At 39.8% G+C, this 22,250-nt stretch overlaps 1 protein-coding gene across 1 annotated transcript in view; it reads right to left on the bottom strand.

The window, feature by feature from the left end:
• Nucleotides 1–1,922: 1,922 nt before the first annotated feature.
• Nucleotides 1,923–22,250, bottom strand: part of MUC6 (mucin 6, oligomeric mucus/gel-forming) — a 70,477-nt gene continuing 50,149 nt past the window's right edge. The window contains exons 15-27 of the mRNA XM_054970007.1: nt 20,826–20,920; nt 20,327–20,459; nt 19,214–19,463; nt 15,547–15,599; nt 15,344–15,453; nt 14,980–15,131; nt 14,564–14,705; nt 11,514–11,624; nt 7,159–7,344; nt 6,497–6,736; nt 5,035–5,191; nt 4,004–4,153; nt 1,923–2,119 (exon numbers count right to left, since the gene is read on the bottom strand). Of these exons, the coding sequence (XP_054825982.1) occupies nt 1,923–2,119; nt 4,004–4,153; nt 5,035–5,191; nt 6,497–6,736; nt 7,159–7,344; nt 11,514–11,624; nt 14,564–14,705; nt 14,980–15,131; nt 15,344–15,453; nt 15,547–15,599; nt 19,214–19,463; nt 20,327–20,459; nt 20,826–20,920 (1,976 nt within the window). The remainder of the gene's footprint in view (nt 2,120–4,003; nt 4,154–5,034; nt 5,192–6,496; nt 6,737–7,158; nt 7,345–11,513; nt 11,625–14,563; nt 14,706–14,979; nt 15,132–15,343; nt 15,454–15,546; nt 15,600–19,213; nt 19,464–20,326; nt 20,460–20,825; nt 20,921–22,250) is intronic.

Raw genomic sequence — 22,250 nt, 5'->3', positions numbered from 1 at the left:
CAATCCCTTAAAGTAGCAAATAAGATCAACAGTATGATGATTTGCTAAAAACCCAAAGTTTGTTCAAAATTTCACAGTAACTATTTAGGACAAACACAAGAAGAATTTGGCTGGCTTCAAAGTAATCATTAGTATCTTCAGTTTTGTGTCATTTAGTTTTTGAGATAGCTTGGTTGTTCAATGGTTAATCTAAATAGGTTTTCCAATTTGCATTCAGGAAATAGTTTTATTATTATTATTTTTCTTTTCTAATATTCATTTAAAAAGTGTATTCAAATTTAAATAAAATAAACTGCTTAAAAACAAGTTTTAAAAGGAAATGATACTTCATAACTTTTGAAGTCTTAAATAGTAGAATATAAGATTCCACTGTAAGGAAATTGCTAACCTGATACTAGGTCTTTGGAAGAAAATGAATGAACTTAGGTTCAAAACTGTAATTACTGTTGGGTTGTGGCCTAGCTCAGATATGTGGTTACAGAGTTTAGAAACAACAGTGGAGCTGTCTTTGAGTTCCCCAGAGATATGACCTTGGAAAGACTGTTCTCAGAGAGCTCTGGGTTAACTCCCTAGTTTTTCCACACAACTGAAACGCCAATTAACAACTTAGCCCCAATTGGTTCTTGAGTTGCCAGGTGATTCACTGAGTTCTGAAAAAGATGGTTTCTCAGCTTTCTTCCATTAGTTTTCACCATGATGCAAGTATATGCCAGAGAGAAGCTGAAAGCTACAGGCTATTCATCACCTCAGCATGTCTTTATGCAGAACCAACTAGCTATGGAAGAGGGCTTGCATTCTAAAGGCTGGGGGTGAGATATGCAACAATAGATACCATACAGATATGCTTAGATAGCCAGGTCTCAGGTTTTAGATAGGAAGTTGTATTATCTAGCAAGAGTAAGGTTTTCTTATTTTAATACTTGTTGCCTGTGTAGGAGTGCTTCATGCTTTTGCAAACACTCCTTAACTAATAAACTTATCTTTTATTTAAGCTGCACCTGGAATTCACAACTTGTGCATGAGTACACCTCAGAAACAAACCCTGAGACTGGGAAGCCTGGCCTTTGGGAAAGGAAGAGCTTTTCGTCTCACAAAACTAAAGGGGACATGTCCTACCAGCTTGATTGCAGGAGTGGCTGTGATCAGTGCCCAGAATTGGGAGGTGAGGTGCTGGTCCCATATAGCCCCTTAACAAGGTTTCGGTATTTGCACGTCAGAAATTTAGTGACAACCGTAAAAGATTTCTAAGTATGGCTGAATATATATGGATTCAATTATATCTGGTTTTCCTACATGTAAGTGACATGTGTGTATGAATTTTAATCTCTCCTAATTTTCAGTGGTATTGTGATGTTCAACAAGAGCAAAATAATAATAATTGTATTAGCTATATAGTTACTGGACCTTGCAGCACTTTAAGTGCCTGGGCAAGCATTTTGTTTATCCAGGCTTTTAAATGTGATTTTAACTAATGTCCCACCTTTTAAAGCTGCTTTTTTTGCTCTATATCTAGTCTGGAGACTGTTTTATGAATATAATTTTAGAATGCTGAATGTTATTTTATGCTGTTTTTATGCTGCAAATTGTTTTTATGGCTTATTAGTGATCATACTTTTTATGGTTTTATTGTATCTTTTGTGAGCTATCTTGAGCAGATCTCTGAAGAAATGGTATGTATGTTTTATTAATAAGGCTTTTAAAAATGATATCCATTCATAGTTTCTATAAAAGGTTAGAATTTCAAGGTTTGCATAATCTTGAAGTGCTGGTTTACTCAATGTTAGCATGAATAACATTTTATTACATGCTTAAGAACTGTCCGACTTTTGTGTCTGCTGCAGTTACATCTTCTTTCTATATTACCTACATTTTGGATAACAATAAGCTCATTTGCTACAATATGTACATGGGTGCAAAAAGAGTTACCCTTCAATGAGAGCTTTTAGGAGCCAAAAAAAGTCCTCCAGATATAACTTGAATACAAAGTAAAAGCTCTTTCTTAATATTGTCACTTCTACAAGCAAGAGAAAGGAAAGTAGGTTTCTAGGCTTACTACTACAAGGCATGCAGGACTGTGTTTCATGATCATAGTATTCATCAGATGAACAGTTGTAACAGCCTAAAGGAAAAGGAAAGAGAAATATATTGTTTATTGTATAACAAGTGTTATAGATAACGGGGTCTTCCACATGAATTATCTGACCTGAGTTCAATGCTTTGGGAAAGAGGGTTTTTTTTCCTGCTTTCCCACAGCATTGTGAAGCATTTGTGCAGCTCTGGGGGTTTCCCCAGATTTTATTCAATCTTTCTCAAACCTGCTTGGTTCCAAAGTTTTGGGAAAGATTGGAGTAAATGCTCACTAGCTGCTGTGTGGGTGTGTTAATTCAGATTTTCTGGCTCATATGGCAGCAATTTTCTTTTACCCTGACTCCGTGGCAGCCATTTCCTCCTGACACCAACAGGGGTCATTTTATTCTTTTTAAATTGGTACTAGAATATTGTTATTTTGATATTTTAAACAATATATTATAGCAGGTTCTTTGAATTCTCAGATTTTATTTTTTTAAAAAGGTAAGTCTCTATTCCCTTCCCACTCGGAGATATAAAGAAAAGATTTATTTCTGCAAGGGAAAGGGACTAGGGATTTACTTTAAAAAAGAAAAAAGAAAACTGGAATTCAGAGAACATGCCACACTTATTGTTACAACAGTATATCAATGTAATTATATTCTTGTGCTGATTTTTTTAAAAAATGGTGACCAATGGGAGGAGGGTGTCAACTTCTGGGGGACTCGGGTATGCAAACTGAGAGAAAAGCTCCCATATAGAGGCCTTGTTGCTGCTGTGCTTCATCGGCAGCCACACTAGCAAAGGAGAAAGACAAACACTCTTACCTGTGTGGAAGACACCAAACTCTTAGGTTTAGAAGTAAGTATTCTTGTCATCTATAAATGTCATGTATAGATTACTGCTTTGGTTCCTTTTCTCCTCTCTTTCTAGTCTCTGACCATGAGAATTCAGTAACATTACTTTCTACAAAAGATTTCTTTTTTAACCTTCCTACTTTCCCCTAGTTTCCTGTCAATATTCATGTGAAATAGTCTCTTGATAATTTAGCCCTTGTAAAATACTGGCAAAAGTCATTGTATTATTTTAGCACTTGTATGTTATGTATGTATGTATTGTTTAGTATAGGTTTTCACATATGCATGATCAAGAAAATTATTGGTAATTGAATGTCAGAATGAATCTGACATATAAATTTCCCATATGAGATGAAATGGAATCAGTTTGTGCCAATATTATGGCACAACATCATTATACAAATTGAAAAAAAATCTGTCACAGGTGAACCAGAACTTGAACTGGACAACAACAAATATTAACCTGTAATTTGTTATACAACAATTTGTATCTTGTATTGTACAGAAGAGAATACATGACATTAAATTGCTGTGCATATTGTATATCTTCACTTTCTACTCACTTCTGAGAAAACCTAGGTGGAGTCGAAATGGCTTCTCTTGAAGGGAAGTGAGTATTTGTGTGGAGAAACACACAGTAGTGGTATAGCTGAGAACAATGATCTACAGGATTACCGCAGTTTCACTGTATACAGTATACCTTGGGCAAGCCAAGAAAGGCCAAGCAATCTTGGATTGGTCTTTTGCTTCCTTGGCTCTCCCAGGAAAACTGCCAAGTGAGTCTCCTAGAAGCAGCAGCATTCAAACCTTAGCACTCAGTTGGGAAATAAATTTCATATATTTGGCCAAGGGAAAAAACATGCAACCTATCCACAACTGGAAGAATCTCTAAAGAATCTTGGTGGTTTGAATTGTAGGTAAATGGTGTTGTAACTAAGTATGGTAGCAGGAAACTTCACGTGTTAGCAGGTGTAACAGTAGCTTTCAATAAACTTGCCTGGTGATTTTTATGTGATATAATTCCTGTATACATCACAGTAGCAAATCTACCATTTTTGTTTTAAAGGAATAAATGTTACCTTCAATGTTGACATATTTGTAGCTTTGTAACTGTAATGGACAATTACAGGGACGGTAATGCCAGGTGCAATTCAACTGATGAATATAATTATAATAGGTGCCCTGCATGCCGATTTTCTTGTGGGTGTTGAAATAATCGCAGTAGACAGCTAAAACAGGTGAAAAGATGATTGTTATTAAATTGGTCCTCAAAGGGAACAAAACCCAAATTTATTCATTTTTCTTTCTTTAAAAGAAAGTACATGCAACATGGAACTCTTTTTGGTCTTTAAGGTGCTATCAAATCTTGCTCTTCTACTGCAGACCAACACAGCTACCCTCCTGAAACATACTTCAAATGTGTGGCTTATTTCCCTTGTTCTTACTCTGAATTGCTGCATATAGTACTCCTTGAAGAAAACAAGTACAACAACTAATGCAAATGTTTACCTGTGCCCTACAGGGTTGAGGAAATCAAAGTGATCAGACATATATTGTACATCATTTCTCTAAAGACTGGAGAAAACAACATCTTTTCTAGTAGACGAATGCACTGTGACTTGCAATACAAAGACATCTATTTTTAATACTCAGAGACAGTGTTTTTCAGACTTCCTGCCCCTGGAATCCCTTTCCACATCATTTTACTCACTGAGAAACCAGGAAGAGGACCCCGGGGTATGTTCAAGGGTGAAGGTTTGACTGGCCTTGTTCTCCTGGCCCACTATCCCATGACTGGAATTGCACATGGAAGGTGTCTCTTCTGTGGCTGCTCATTGCAAGGGAACATTAGTACAGTGGACAAGCTGCCTTTGGTGGAAACTACATACCATTACTCTGGAACCTCTGATGAATTTCTGAAAAATGCCTGAGTTCCTAGGAACGTAATTTGAAAGCCAGTCCTCTAAGACTACATATTGCTTCCTTTCCTATACCCTTGACAATCAGTACATTAGTATCATTTAATGTTGCATAATGTTTCATTAAAAGCATATATAACTAGAAATGAAAAAACCCATCACGCTTTTAAAAAATTTGTACGAAAACTTACGACAGAACTCTGGGGCTCTCCAATCAACGCAGACACCAGCCTCAAGGCAAGCTTTTGCATATACTGCAATGGCATCACACATGCATTCACAATCTCCTCCAGTGTCACATCCACATGAATCCCGGACACAATTTTCATAATAAGGCATGCGATATACCTGTAGCAGGGCCAAAGAATTGAGGAATTTAATGGGAAGGCACAAGTAAGTTTATATTTTGTTTAATTTTACACTTTAATAAGAGATAACTTTTAATAATTTAAAACATAATCAGGCTTTTAGATACAGATTACTGTCTGGATCAAGACCAGCATACATAAAATGGGTACTATGTACAGTGGTCAGGATCCAAAGTACCATAGGCAGTGTCATTCTCATGGAAGAGAGCTTTTCTACTCCATCTTCCAGCAGCCCTCCTGCCCCTGAAAAGTGCTCCTAAGGTTTGGGGACACATCCCACATGGTACAAAAGCTGTTACTAAAAAGGAAAATTACCCCCTGGGTGCATGCAGAAGTGCTTTCCCCATGTGTATGGAGAAAGGGTTTGGATCCCATCTATGATGTGCCTTTTTAAATCCCTGCACTTAGTGTGAACTTTCTTCCCAAGGAAGAGTTCTTAAAATTCCACTGTTTGTTTTGAAGATGAGACTAGATTTGTTTTCCAAATGAATCAGTGGCATCCTGTTCCTGAACTGATTCCCACTCGTTTGTATCTGTGATTTTAAAGACTCCCCCCTGCCCCATACCTTCTCAGCACAGGAGAATATATATGGGCACAAAAGAGAGAACTGAATGTAACTCTGGTTTCTGACATATTTGAGGAAAAACTGGCAATGCAAGTCTATGCAGAGTTATACTACTCTAAGCTCATTGATTTCAGTGTGGCTTATACTGTAATAACTCTGTATAGGACTGCACAGTCAGTGAAGTTCATTCTCCTTTCAGAATCTAATTCTATCTTTAAGACATACAGTGAAATCCGAAGAAATTTCTTGGAAATAAGACCCACTGAATAGACCTGAATAGGATTTCTGAGTAGAACTGCTTGTGGTTCTCTCTTAGTCTTATATGTAGAAAACTGTTGATCATTTATCATTTCAGAATATAGACCTATTAGTTAGAATTTGCTACTGAAATATGCAAAAGGAAAGTAAGGGAACACGCTTTTTGTTTGTAAAATGTTTATGCATAAAGTAAACATTTTGATATAGAATATACAATGATAATGATATCAATACGGAATAGTAAAGAAAAGTATAAGGGTACTTTGCTAATTGAATAGATTTTATTGTCAATGTTTTAAGAGCTTGCTCTTTAAAGTTAATGTTTTAAAAGTTTGTTAAATTTAACAGAACCAATAAGGAAATTTTAAATTTGAAGCATATATTGAAAAAAGTTAATATCTTGCACTAATTCAAACCACAGGTATGCATATCATAAAATAACTTCCCTACTATACTTTTACCTTGCTGTGGCAGGCAGCAAATACTTTACTGTTGATGATAGAGCACTTCTTCTCTGCCCAGGCTTTGCGATAGGGATTCCTGCTACATGGATCAACCACAAAGAATACATCCCCACAAACAGGATTCTCTTTCCAGGAATTCACAAACTCCAATTCATTTGAGGCCACATATTTACTTCTGGTTTCAAAATCATCTCTTATATTCCCATTGTAATTGCCACATAAACCACAGAGGAGATCCTAGTTATAAATAAATACATACATACATACATAAATACATAAAAGTACTTGAAATCCTATCACTGCATTATTTTCTAAAAGCTGACAATTATATTCCTGTCAATTTCTGTATCTTGCAGTATGCTATTCCACTGACCTAAATTTCAGGATGACCCTCTCTTCTGAAACCAAGAGTTATTGCCCAGGAAAAAAGACAAACACTTACCAATCCATGTGGGAGCTCCCCCTCCTCATTAAAACTAGTAATTTTGGCCCAACATGGTTGCTTTATTACTTTGTGGAAAGGCCAGCTTGAGATAACATTTCCTAGCAGACCTTTGGTTACAGAACAATATGATGGCACTCAGCTTGATTTATGCCATTTGAAATATATTTTCTTGGAAAGTTGAAGAAAAACCTTTCAGGAATGTACTTCATATTACCTGTGCTTCTCTGAAGATTTTGATAAATATGTTCATATGCCTGTTCCAGATAAGGACCATATTATATTTGCCAGGTATTATGATGTCAATAATGAAGTAGAGGCTGTTCTCTCTTACAAAGTACTTTATTGATGGATTCAGGCCAGAAACAGTGTACGTTTTATCTGCCAAAGTCATTGTCATGTCCTGCAGGGAAAATTGCACATTAGAAAACCTGTCTAACAGTTGACAATAGTTTTTTCATATCATATGATGAAAGGACTTTTTATTGTACACAGCTTTGCTAGTTATTCTGCCTCAATGTATGTGGGGAACAGCCCCAGTTCTGCTTCTCTCTAAGAGTGATTCCGCACATGTTGGATAATGCACTTCCAATCCTCTTTATAGATCATTTGGAATGGATTTTTTTGTGTGCGGAACAAATAATCCACCTCAAAAGAATTGATAAAGTGCATTGAACGTGCATTATCCAACATGTGTGGAATTAGCCTAAGTGTGACCAATCAGAGCTAATGGAATGTTGGAGGAAGTGATGCAGTAGAGAGAGAAGAGTGTCTTGATGACCACTTGAGCCAGTGATGCTGGCTGAGGAAAAGATAACTTGTAACAATGAGTTTTAGAAGCATGAATATAGTTTAAAGTTCAAAAGTTCAAGTGTTGAGAAATGCTGTATGCCAGTTTTCATGAATCACTCATGTTGGTTTAAACCTTCAATAAAAGTTAACTCCTTTGTTTCAGTTTACTCTACTGACTGAATGTGTATTGTCTGAGGTGTGGGAATGAGTGCATGTGAGCACATGCACACACACACACACAAATATTCATCTGAACAATTGGAGGCGGCATGAAAGGGAAGCAGTGTTTAGTTTTCAACCTCAATAGTTTTATGAAGTATCTGGGTGAGGAGTAATTAAAAAGGGGACTAGGCTATCTTGTATGTAAGTGTCTTAGGGGAAAAGAGTGGGAGACCTACGTGTAAAGGGGTCAGGCTCTCACAAAATTAATAGAGACAAGAAGGATAGTATGTTGTGACTGCCTAACAGATCTGCACCTCTGAGAGTGAGGCAGGTTTGGGGTGGCAGGTTTGGGGGTCGCAGTGTGTTTCAGAAGACTTTGAATACTTAATCTATTTTGTGACAGAAGATAAAAAGTTTAAGGCGGCAAAATACATGCCATGTACCCATTTTTTAAAATAAAAATCGAAAGAAGAGAGGGGATTCTTTAAAGCACCAGGAGTTATTTTAGAAAGCATTACATTGCTTTTGTAGGGAACTTAACAAGATTTCGTTTTCTTTGACCTTTTCTGCCAAAGAAGAAATTTACTTCTCTCTTTTGGAGTGTTCGCTCCTCAAGGATCAGATTTGTTTTAGCCACCTACCTTTCCACACACTACTTTTAATCCTGGTGTGGGTGCCATCTTTTTTTAATCTGCACCACCATGAAATAAAAAAGGACTATATGGTGAGGTGTGGACATCATCGTTGGTGTCATTGTTGACATCACTGGTGCCGTCACATCACCCCCCCTTTTATTTTTGTGTGTGCCCAATTGTGTTATTACATTATGATGTTACAATGTTACAACAATCAAAGGCACCTAGCAATAAGGAGTTAATAGGGGGAAAAAGAGATAGAAAAATGAAAGCGAAAAGAAACTCAACATGATGTGTGTGCAGTGTTGGCGCAGAGACACTGCAAACACAGAACTTTTAACCCCCAAAGCGTAGAAACCTAAAAGAGAGCAATGTAATCACAACTAAATTAACTGTCATTATACTATTATGATGTGCTTCTTTTTTTTTGTTGAGAAAACTTTATGATGTTATTACATTATAATGTCATTGATATCACACTGAGTTGGTTTGACCCTCTGGTCCTGGCCTCTGCCTCCCAGCTCTGGGTCAGTCTGCACAGGGCTCTCCGGTTTGGATGTGGGGGGGGGGGGTTGTCATAAATCCTAAACAAAAATGTCTACTTGGAGCATGGCTGTCCTGTATTGGGGATTTTTTAAAAACCAATCACAATGACATTATAGTATTATAACAGCATCATGTTTGGTTATTTTTAAAAATTCCCCAATACAGGACAGCCATGCTCCAAGTAGACTTTTTAAAAAAGGATTTATGACTAGAGATGGGCACGATCCGCATTACGATCGGAAAAAACCCACGATGATGGCGATGGTGCGATCAGGACCCGGCGGATCGTGCTCAGGCACGGCCAACAATCCAGCGGTTGGGAGGGGGGCTGGATTGGGGCTTGATCGGGGCGATCGTGCTTGGATCAGGAAGCCAGACACTCAGGCGCCAGCAATCTATTCCCCTGGCAACAGAGCCAGGGGAATGCCTGAGCTGTGTTTGACCTCCTTCTGTCGCCCTGGAAACCCGAATGGAAGCCCAGCTTGCCTTGATCAGCAGGGCTTCCTTCCAACCACGGAGCAGCAAAGCAGTCACCAACTGGGAGAAGACACCCAAGGGAGGGAGGGGGAAGGGGGTGTTCTGTAGCCATGGACACTCCAATCTCATCCCTGCAAACCCTAATAGGCAGCTCTGACGGCCAAACACAGACAGTCAAACACAAACACAGATGCCGCTGGCATCAGCCACCGTTCCTGTATCACTGGGAACAGTGGGGCGCCCCTCTGCTTTGGCCTCCACGATCCACGGATCGGAAACGGGAGATGATCGGTGTGGATCATTAATTCAGGATCATTACTGGCGCCGATCCATGATCAGCTTGATCGGTATTTTTTTTGGATCGTGCCCACCTCTATTTATGACAGTCCAAACCAGAGAGCCCTGTGCAGGCTGACCCAGAGCTAGGAGGTACTAGAGGCTGGCATCAGGGGGGCAAAGCAACATAATGTGATAACAACAATGTTATGATGTTACAACACAAAGAAGCATTTTGGGAAAGGAGCGAGATGTGGGGGAGGAGGAGAGGGAGGAGCTGAGAGGAAGATGGAGAAACTAATCAGTGAGAAGTGGCCTGCAGAGGTGGGGAGGAGAGTGGAACAAAGGATAGAGGGGAAAAAAAAACAAATGGAAAATAATAGTGATTGGAAAAGCCGACTCAAAACTACATCAAGAAAAACTTCAGGAAATAAATGCAGGCAGAAAATCTGAAGAGAAATCTTGAAAATGCCATATTGAAATCTGAAGGAGTTAAGCGTTTGGAATTCGAAAGAAAACTCCAAGAGGTATTGGGCCCAAAATGGCAAAAATCACCTGTGCAAAAAAGGCCTTTAATTTCGTATTGAGATTTTTTGTACTGAAAAAGTCTCAAATTTAATATCTTTTGGGCACTACCCCCCATCTTGCTGTAATGTCTATTGAAAGGGATTGTCATATGATTCAGTGGAATGCCTTTCTTTCCTTCACCTTCCCATTCAGCCTTTGAACCATAAGCACAGTGGGTCAGTTGTTGTTCACCTCAGTATGATGAGCCATCCTCCCTCCTCTAACATGCAATTCATGCCCTGCCTAGAGAGGCAAGATGAATCGTGCCTTAACTGAAACATCTTGCAGGAAAATTTGACAACATCCCATTTTTGCCTCTTTGAAAAGTTTTTATGAGCGATACTGGATACTTCCTATTCTAGTCACACTCTGAATTCATTATAATTGCTTTTACTTAAATCTTCGCCATTTCATAGAGTTTAATGGGCATTGTAAGCGACTGTAGTTTGCTGTATGCATTTCAACTGTCCCTCAAATAAAGAGAACAACTTTTGCTGGTTTTAAATGAAAACACTTTTTGAGTAATTTATTCCAAATTCCCCATGAGTATACCTCAATCTTTTACAGCTATAATATGCACAAATCTAATCTACACGACAATTTATTATTTGACAGCTTTCTTTTTATTCTCATAAAAATCCCATCTAATAGTATTTTCCTAAGCATATTTACTGCAGTCTCGAGGCCTGTTGATTTCAATGAGTTTGGACTAATGAAAGCTTATACTCTGGAAGTCTACTTGTTCTTTAAGGCGCAACTGGACTTGAATCTTGTTCTTCTAGGTTTGCACTGTCACAGTGCAACCCTGAGAACGCTTTCATTGGAGATAGCCCCATTGAATAGACATGAGGATTGCTCTCTCTGTCACTCACTCATCCGTACTTCATAGCTTTTAGATCCATTATGCTTCAAACTTGGTAGGCTAGTTAAATTGTTATGATGATAGTCTCTGAGTAAGGCTGATTAGTTACAAGATAGAAATGCAGGAAGAATCACAAACTTAAAAAAAAATTAAATGTTCTTAATATTCAAAGGAGGAAATCATTTCTTGAGTGCCACTATCACTGAGATGAAGAAACTGAGCTTGTGTATTATAATAGCTACATATTGTTCTTACCCCTATGTGGATCTTGATAGATCTGGAACATGTGACCCCTGTATTCCCACAAATGACATTCTCAGTCACCATTTTAAAAGTATGGTTAGAACCGCTCACGGCACAACCATCCTAATAGAAAAAAGAACCATCAGAGAATCATTAATATAATCAGGGTAGCTGGGTAACAAAATGTACAAAGATTTAACGTACAAAGCATTTAATGAAGACTTCATAGGAACTTTTACATGTTTTCAAAGCAAAACAAATCGATCATTTATCAAGCATGACACAAGTGCATTATTGATATTGGAAGCTTCACAGGCACTTTAGTGTGAAACGTAACACAGGTACGTAAAAATATCAAGTATTCAAAACTCGCGTGAGAAAACGCGATATTTCGCGTTTTTCCCGGCATGATCTGCAACATAGCGCAATGTCCCGGCTTCAGGTAAGCCATGTGGAATCGGCCCATGTGTTTACTGGAATGTTTGAACAAATTATGTCTCCATATTATTTCCTGATTTGCAAACTGAGAATTGCAATGGATATGGCTAGAACTATAGGGGAACAATTGTTATATATGATCAAGAAAGTTGTTCAAGACACCTGTGCACACAGAAACAGGCTAGTCTGACCCCGTAATTAGTCTGGCTCATAATTAGGCCACAAAGAGAGTTTAGAGGCCTAGAATAAAGTAACCTTGGAGAGGGGCATAGAGTTATACAGTTGCATTGCCCTGTGCATATTAGAAGAGACATCTAACTCATACTAATGCATACAATGTACCAAGGCCCAGGTGCAGGAGTATCTGAGTATGGCAGGAATGTCTAACTTTATATAAGCTGAAAATATTATAGATGTACTGGTGGAGGACCAAATAATATTCAGATGTATGAGAAACCTGTAATCACTAATTCTATATAGACTCTGTTAACACAAAAAGTAGCAAGAATGAACTACCTATTGTTATATGTTTCAAGAAGATGTTTCAAATATGGATAATCTTGCTTAGTGTATGAAATCATAAGATAATAGCCAAGAATTGGAGTCTCTGAAGCAGCTATTGTTAAGAAAAGCTTCTGAAACCCTATAAATATGACAAGTTAAATTGATAGCGAGCGTCCTTGTTGAAGAGGCTCCTTGCCTGTGACCTTCTTATCTTTGGGTGATCTACTTTTTGGATTCATATAATTGCTCTCCTTAATGACCTTGTATTCGTTATCATGGATAGTATGATTTCCTGTTGATTGAGTTGTTATTAAGAATACTAAGTAGGTATGCTGTAATAATAAAGGCTTAAAAAGGAAGCAGGGATTCCATAACTGTATTACTTGTGTACTATTCCCAGTAATTAATCAAAAACTTGATCTATGGTGTACCTCTAGCCAGGAGTTAAATGATTTGCTATAGGAAAGTTAATTAGATGCTCAGGGCATCTTAACTGCATGCCTATATCACAATCAAGTCTGACAAGCGTCATCCAGAACAGAATGATCAGATCAAAGCCAGAAGGGCAAATATGAACCTGAATAAGGTAAGGTTTGTAAAGCACTTTCCCAAGAAAAAATGCTGATGCCCCAGACTCAACTGGAGGGTTCAGTTGTGGGCCACACAGGGAGGGGAGCAGAGTCATGGCAGCCACCATGTTGTAGGGCGGTGAGGGCTTCCTGTGGCCTCCGCAGTGCAGCCTGCACTGCCCAGATTCAATTGCCGGGGCCAGCCAATCAGAGCAGGCTGGCCCGGGTAGCGAAGGGTGGGGAGAGGGCTGAGGAACTGAGAGGCATGCTCTCCTCTCAGATCCATCATTGTCCCCTGGTAAAGGGAGGTGGCCTCTGGCCCCTTGATACGGCTTGTGGCTGGCATCCTACCTGGTCCTCCTTTTCATCTCAATTTTCGAGAAAGCAGGTGGTTTGAGCATTGCGTACCAATCTGTTTGGGGGGATACAGGGCCCATGAGCTCACTTTGCTTATTATGGGGATCCCCTTAAGAGGTCTGAGGGGTTGGGCATGGCAAGTGCATGCCCAGCTTAGGGGCTGCCAGGTCCACCTCACTCCCAGGCGGCAGGGGATCCAAATGGGTGCATGCCTGTGTGGTATCCCGCTGTCATCCCATTCCCACCCCCACCCCAGCAGGGATTTGAGGAGCATGGCAGTCATTGGCTGGCAAGTGGGTCAGCTGATGTTCGGATCAGTGCCCTATGCAGTGCCAATACTCCATGAGCTGTAAATCAATAAAGTTCTTTTAACTCCAACATGGTTGGTTGGTGTATTTTGTTGCCTTGCTTCCTAGCTCTCCTCCCCCTTTTGGTTTTGGCCTGCAAGTGCTATGCATTCCATTATTAAATTTCAGTCCTACTCTCTGTTAACTGTGAGTTCAGTCTTCCTTTTACAATGTAAGACCAGATCAAATCAGTGCAGAGGAATGTTCGTGCTAGTAGACCTCAAACGACCTTTTCTGTGACACTTTAACTCTTTTTATTCATTATGCCATCTATCATAGTTTTCTAGAAGGATTGGACTGATAATGTTTTTTTAAAGATTCAATTATTCATGGAAGAATTAAGGGTCATCACAGCCTATATTGATACTTTCAGGCAGGTACCCATGTTGGTCTGCACCCAAGACTTAAGAGTCTATATTAATGTTCTTGTTATTGAATGATATCCAGTTAAAAGAAAATGTAATTTTTTTGTGAAGTGGTAACTATACAAAGATATTTAGTTTATGAGGATATTGCTTCCACAATCTATTTGTGAATAAATAGGAATATAAATTGGAAAAAAAATAGTTGTAATAAATGTGGAAGAATAATTTAGGCAATTGAAGTCTTCCTTTTGAGACTATAATCTCAAATATTTGAAATCAATAATGTTTTACTTTAAGGTATAACCTGGATTACAAACCTTGATTTTATTTATTTTAATTTATTTGTTCGATTTATAGCTGCCGACCCTGCAAGCAGGTTGTGTTTATTTTTATTCAAGTGTGTTTATTTTACCTTCCAATATGTTATTTTAAAAATAATTGCTGATAGAATAATAATATGTAAGCAATAAAAGTGATGTTACCATAGCTAGTATGTATTCGCAGTTGCCATCAAATACAAAGCGCTGTCCATCAAAAGTGGTGATATGACCTTCCCCATAGAGGCTGCATGTTGAGGAGCATCTAGATTTCTGGGAGCAATTCCATTTTCCTCTTGTGCAGGTGCTAATGAGGAACAGAACTAATTAGGAAAGCTTCAAAGGCCTATGAAGTTAAAGCAACAGTCATTTGTAAACATCCAGGATTTCTTCTTACGAAATTAATTTCATTTCCTGAAATCACATATTTAACTTAGCTATATTTCAGTAGTAATGTATCCAATGGCATTAAGTAGATTTTCAGATCTGGCATTTTTTAGGGTTAGTGGTAACAGTCATTTGAATTGTATCATTGTATGCTTTGCTCATGAAAACAAGGAGATACAAATATAAAGTCTTACCAGGTTTTGCATTCAGTGTGAATTTCCTCCCCCTTTGCATAAGAAATACCACCATATTCACAAGGGCACTCATCAGCTGGCACACATGTACCGTCTAGCTTTTCATACAGCCCATCAGCACAAACACAGCCTGATTCACATCTGCTTGGAACCTGGAAAAATAAGCCAATTCCGAACTCAGTCGCGTAACAGAAGCACCATCTTGAAGGATGGAAGTAATTTTTGGTGTTCTAATCAGCTGTTAGTTCACATTATATATTGCAAGAATTATGCATTTCATTTCATAGTGATCAATGGCATGTCTTGCAAAGACTGAAAATATTTTCTTTTATGTCAGTGATTGAGGCAAAGGAAATAAACTCACACATTCTGTTCCAGTGGCCAGCATCTGACAGGTTGGTGCACAAGCAGCTCCATATTTGTTTCCTGAGGTGGCTAAGCATGATACATATATTTTTGGAGGTCTGCAGCTTTCTAAGAAGAAGTAAACAGGCAGTTGCAGAGAGTTACTTCTACAGCATTTCAGATACATATATGATCTTCAAAAAAGTGCGCTGATATTCATACCTGCAGGATCTATAGCTTTGCCACTACAGCTCAGATTCCCATTGATACAGTAGCTAGAATAGAAAATGGTATTAGTATATTCTTCTAAGGTACACATAAATCTTAATTCTATTGGTAGTATTTTTTATTCTTATTAATGTTTTTGGATAGTGATGATTTTGTTTTAGGAGTGTTTCCAATTCTGACCTCAGTTTATGAATTATTAATCTTTGTCATCTATTAATCATTAGCCTCTAGTGCTCAAGTACACACACACCCCTCCGCAGAGGAATCCTGATGTGTGCTGAGTGAAAACCACCCCTTTGGAAACAGTTTTCACTTTCAGTGCACATGCACCATGGCTCTTTCCTTCATCCTGCTGGAAAATGAATGAGACAAGAGTGACTCTTCCCTCCTCCATCATACTTATTTCCCAACAGGTCGAAGGAAGGAGTCACAATGTGGGTGCAGAAAGTGAAAATTGTCTCCAAAGGGGTGGTTTTCTTTCAGCATGCACCAGGATTCCTCTGCAGAGGGCAGTGTGTACATGCACTACTCCCCACCCCCACCCCCATGCTTCCCCCCCACCAGCAGATGAGTGGAGCAGGGGATCCCCCACCCCGAGCAGTGGGCAGTGGCAAGCCTAAAGCTGGAAACAGGTTCCATAGAGTGTCAAACTAAATGAGACACTAGGCATGGGTTCAAATCCATGATTGGTGACCCAATTTTACCTGAGAACTATAGTTTTCAAAGACAAAGCCACACAACTTTGCCGGGGAAAAGGGGAGAGGAAAGATTCCCTTGTAGCCATCCACTGAGTGGCCTCTGCTAGCTGATCAGCTGGCTCCCCCAATCTAGCTGCTCACCCTCCTTCCTCCTTCCTGTGCTCTGGATAGCAGTGGAGGCTGTTGTGCACCACTGCCATCTTCCTTCCTGCCTTTGCTCCCTCTGGGAGTGTGGATGTGCAGCCATCCAGAGCACAGGGGAAGGGAGCAAAGGTAGAAGAGAGGTAATGTTGGTGAGCAACTGCTTGTGCTGCCACCCAGAACACAGGAAGGACTGAGTGAGGCAAGCAGCCAGAGTGGAGTGGGGGGAGGAGCCCACTGAGCAGCCAGTGGAGGCAGCCAGGCAGCTGTCTGTGAGGGAATCCCTCCCTCTTCCCCAGTCCCACAGCTCTGTCTTTGAAAACTGCAGTTTCCAGGTAAAATTTCACCACTGGTCATTTGAATCCATGACCAGTGTCTTGTTAAACTTGACCCTCAGTGAATGCATTTCAGTTTATTTTACTTTTTATGCAGTCCTGCACTGCAGCTACTAGGAGTACAGGCTAGGCTGAGCAGAGTAAGCAGCAGCTCTGACTTCCTGGTACCATTTGCTGTGCTTTTTTAGCAGTGATTTTTTTTTTTTAGAAAGCACTCCATGACTGTAAACTACAACAAGGCTGAAGGAAACATAAGATGTTGCTAAACCCATCAGCCAACCTGTTATGTCTTTATGTGTCTCTCCCCCCACCTTCTAATTCTTCTGTGTTTCTCTACCCCTCCCCATTTTCCAGTGTTATTATATCCTTACCCTGGCTGGGGAGTTAAAACATACTGAATAGTAGAACAGAAGACCTTTGTTCTTATTATGAATAGAAAGGGTGTGTGTGCATGTGCATGTGTGTGTGAAATTAGTATTTCCCAAGAATCTATCAAAGTAATCAAAGGGTGACCCTCCCTCCTTTACATGCTTTGTGATCTGTATTACATGAAATGCCAAATGCCTTCATTCTAGTTTTCTAGCTTAAATATGTGCCCATGATTTATGTTTGGGGTTTTAAAATACATCATGTTGAGACTGAATTAAAGCACACATGATGTCTGAGATTAGAAGTTAGAACTAGGGGTGTGTGCTTCGGGAATCCGATTTGGATAAAAACCCGAATCGGGCCCAATTCAGAAAGCTTCGGTATTTCCAAATTGGGGCCAGCATGCTGACCCCGATTCGGAAATCCCAAATCAAAGCTTCCCGAAGCATTCGTAATGCTTCAGGAAGCTTCGGGGCCCTGGGGGTTAAGTTTAAAGGGTCCTTTCGCAAGCAGCAAGACCCTTTAAACTTTTCCATTCCCTACTCTTACCCCCCTTACCTGGCACTGTGCTGGAGGAGGTGGCCCTCCCGCCTCCCCGCTGGCCTCCAGTGGTGGCAGTAGTGGCTGCCCTCTCTATCGGCCAGCTGGCCGTGTCAGCCACGGCTGCGCAGCAACAGCGGCAGGGAAGGCCCTCTGCCAGCCAGCCGCACCAGCAGCGGCTGTGTGGCGACAGCAGCAGGGAAGGCCCTCTCTGTCGTCTGGCTGCATGGGCCGTGGCTGTGTGGCGATGGCAGCAGGGAAGGCCTTCTCTGCTGGCCAGCGTGGCGTTGGCTCCAGCCTTCCGCCTGATCAGGTAAGTGGGGTGGGGGTGGGGGATGGGGTTTAAGGGTGGGGTAGGTGGGGGGTGGGCCTCTCCTCCCTCATCACTTCAGTATGCTCCAAATCTTTACAGAGCATGCTGAAGCGACTTAGAAACCCGAATCCGAAGCGGCATGCTGATTTGGATTTCAGGGTTTTTTCTGAAGCTTTTTTCCGCTTTGGGTAAACCCGAAGTGGGAAACCCGAATATTTTTGGGCTGCACACCTCTAGTTAGAACTACTCCAACCCCAATAACTAGATATGATTTTAATTATGTATCAAACACTGTTCAAGCAATGGATTTTATTATTTTTATTGTATTGATGGGAAATTTGATACTTGGCCTTTTGTCAATGCAGCTTTGTTACTGCAGGAATTAAGCTTCATCTGGAGTCCACTTCATCAGATGTATGAAGAATAACTTTGTGGGATAGCTTTTGCCTTTATTCCCTGCTTGTGTATTCCCAGAAGCATCTGGCTGGGCAGCATGTGAAACAGGACACTAGGCTAGGAAGACCTCTTGTCATGATCCAGCAAGACTCTTTTTTATTGTTATGGAAGGTAAAGGGCATGTAGCCCTATCCTAATTTTTACAGAGGGCTTTAAAAATAAAATTCTGTGATTCCTTTGCTTCCTCTGCATCTTTAAGTATACTGCTGAATTATTAGAAATTCCTTAGGCAGGTTAGAGAACTTGCCATGTATCCAGTCACTCTAGAATAAGTGGAGTGTTCACTGCGATGGCCTGATGTGGCGCATACTGGTTTATGGTTCTCAGACATAAACTTTCAGGATTATTTGAAAGCTACAGGGTAGGCAGTGGTCTGCAAATTTTAAAAAAGTGAAGAATTTAAAAGGTAGTCTGGCAGTTACTGGCATTCTCCCCTCTTTGACACAATATATGGAATGGGCAATAGTACTCAGTTAATCCCATTTGTAGGACAGAAGTGCTGGGCTGAGTGGGGGTTTCTCACCAAAAATATATTAATACCCAGTCCTGCCATATGAACCTGTCACACCCTCCTACGTCACAGTACGCTTCCAACACAGTACTTTAACCCCCTTATAAAAGCCATTTGACATACAAAAAAATTAAGCCATATTTCCAAGACAGATGCACCATTTTTTCTTTTTCCTGCAAAAACTAGAAAAGTATTCCTTTTTTTCACATTCCTTTGAAAACCATTCTTTAAAAATTAAAAATTTAAATTGTATCCTAAGCAAAGGAAATCCCAATATGAAGCTACAACAGATTCTTACCAGGTAATTCCGCCAATTATGGCAGACTGATCAGCTTGAATGATCTGTCTATCTTCCAAGTAGCAAGGGCACTGGGATTTACGAACACATTCATTTCTGTGGTTCAGGTAGGTCCCTTTTGGACAATTGCAACCATCTATAGGGATATCAGCGAAGTGGCATTCTAAATCTCGGTTGGAGAGAGACAAGCATGTCCGATCACAGGACTGAGTGTTGTAGCTGAATGTCTGATTTCCAGTACAAGAGATAGCTGAATATGGGAGGAAAAAATATAATTGGGTTTTGCTGCTCAGAAATCATCCACTGTTTCTTGACATGCTCTGTCTATCCACTACATTTTTCATAAAGGAGATTAATATATTTCAGGCAGTTCAGTGAAGCCTATAGGGGAGCTGAACTCCCATTCCTCTACTTCTAGATAGACTATTGATGATGCAATAGTTAGAAAGCTGCAGAAAGTCCTCTGATAATGAAACTTGCTTAATTCTGCAGTGATTCCAACAGTCACTTGCTTTTACAGAATTAATAGGTGGGCAGACACTTAGATCATTCTCTGAGGCCCTGCTTCATGTGCCTCCTACCATTAGAAGTATGGTGGGTAACCAAGCAATACAGCGACGGGGCACCTGTGTCATGGAGTGTTCATCTTGCTTCCACATTCATTCCCACATTCAGAATGCAGGTTAGGACTGTTTAGTTTTTGCAGTCCTATGGAATTTGTTAAAAATAGGGTTGGCTGGGCTGGAAATTAAAATTGCTAATGTTATTTCTGGTTGACTTCTGATTGTTCACTTATTATTCTTAAGTTTTAGAGTTTTGAATGTCAGAAATTACATTTTATTGTTTAAATTGTTTGTAAGCTACTTTGCAAACCAGTGAGATTGAAAAAGCAAACTACAAAGTAATCTAAATAATAAATGTGACATTACAACCTCTCTTCTGGAATATGAAAAAAAAATCACAAGTTATACCACTATACCACTATTTATGTTTCACTAAGCAACTCAAATTGGCTTTAATTGTCAAAAATAAATGTCCATCTGTGCTTCAGTATATGAAGTTATACATGAAGTTAGCATATATATGTTTAAAGGTCATTTGAGGACTACTTACTGCAGTTGTCTATGCTGCTCCGCCAGTTCCCAAGAATCAGTCCCATGGAAGCACACACACGTGCATATGATCCCAAAGCAGAACAAATATAAGGAAAAGTCTCCTCATAGTTACAGGCTTGGTATACACATCTCTGAAAAAAAAAGTTGAGTATATTTTCTTTCAAACTTTGATTACTACTGATTCAGCTGCGTCAGACACTCATGCTTATCATATGATCACACAACAGTAGACTACAATGCTTAATTTAATATGTGAATTGACTCCATTGAAAAGTGTTGTGTTTGAGATGATATGGAGGTTCTGTTTTTGGTGCTTGATCTATGATGGCTTCTTGCAGGGTCAGCCTTGGCTAGTAATGGGATGGGAGACCACCCGTGAAGACCAGGGTTGCAGAGGCAGGCAATGGCAAACCATCTCTATTAGTCTCTTGCCATGAAAACCCCACCAGGGGTTGCCATAAGTCAGCTATGACTTGAGGGTGCTCTCTACCACCTACCTTATAAAATGGAGCAGGATTCACCACCGGATGACATTTCTCAAACAATGATCCTTTCTTTATAAGAATGGAGCAGTGGGTCTCTGCACACATTTCTAGACAAAAGACACATAAAAAGATGAAAGTCAACTTCATTTATTCCTAAGCCAATCTTAAACAGTAAAGATAAAGGGGGAGGGAATGCAACAGTGGGCATAATACATTATTGTTACTTTCATACCCTATTTCCTGGTCTGCTTCAATTCTTTTCTTAACATTAGCAACCAAGTTTGTCATTTTTCACACTTTTATGGATATCTAAGAAGTCAGTTCACATTTTACATATGAAGCATCTGCTTCTCAGGTAAATAAATCAAGCAGTCTGAACTTCTTCATTATTTATATTTTTATTTAAAACATTTCTATGCCACTTTTCTATCCAATTCAGGGTCCCAAGAACAGCAAATGTTAAAACAAAACATTAAAACATTTCAGACACTAAAAAATATTTAAAATACAAAAATATAACACATTTAAACAAATAAAACATAATACATAAACACATACGTAAAATATAAACCCACAAAAACATATAGACAGGGAGGAGGCTAGTAAGAGTTAGTGAGGGAACACCTCCCCACCCCAAAAGTCTTCACCTACTGGTGGAAGACAACAATAGAAAGAGACAGATGAATCTCCCTGGGGAGGGAGTTCCAAAGTTTTGGTGCCATGACGAAGAAGTCCCTTTCTGGGGTGGCCTCCCACCTAGCCTTAGATGGTGGAGGCACCTGTGACCTCCAAAGATGACTGGAGCGGTAGACAGGTTCATGTGGGAGTAGGCAGTTCTTCAGATATGCTGGCTCCAAGCCATATAGAGCTTTAATATCTGCATCTTGAAATGGGCCTGGAAGCAAATTGGGAGCCAGTGAAGGAGGAACAGACAGGAGTGATATGGTTCTCGCAATCCATTCTGATCAGTGTTCTGGCTGCATAATTCTGTACTAGCTGTACTTTCTAGACAATCTTCAAGAGCAGCCCAATGTATAGTTCATTGCAGTAATCTAATCTAGATTAGCAGGGCATGCACCAGAGTGGCAAGATCCTTCCTCTCTAGGAGTGGCTGAAGCTGAAGAAACCAACCATGCCCACCTCTCCTACCTGGTGAAACCAGAAGAAAGTCTATCTAGAATGTGGGTTTGTAAGAAGGACATCTGTGCATGTTATATGCTTAGTACATTTTGGAAACCACTATCAATAGTAAACAGTGTGACGATGATGAGTACAAAGCTGCAAATCATTTATTTTCTGATGTGGGAAAATACTTATAGTAAAAAAGTACACTAGCTTAAAACTACCTGGCAGTTACAGATAGCGTGATCTACGGAAAAGGTGAATAAACCTGTGTCCTTTCCGTTCTGTGAAGGATAGCATCCTTTTGTAGAATTT

Source organism: Eublepharis macularius, chromosome 2 (genome assembly GCF_028583425.1).
Source record: "Eublepharis macularius isolate TG4126 chromosome 2, MPM_Emac_v1.0, whole genome shotgun sequence".
Taxonomy (NCBI): Eukaryota; Metazoa; Chordata; class Lepidosauria; order Squamata; family Eublepharidae; genus Eublepharis; species Eublepharis macularius.
Note: the sequence above shows the minus strand (reverse complement) of the source record. Positions and strands in the feature narration are given on the sequence as shown.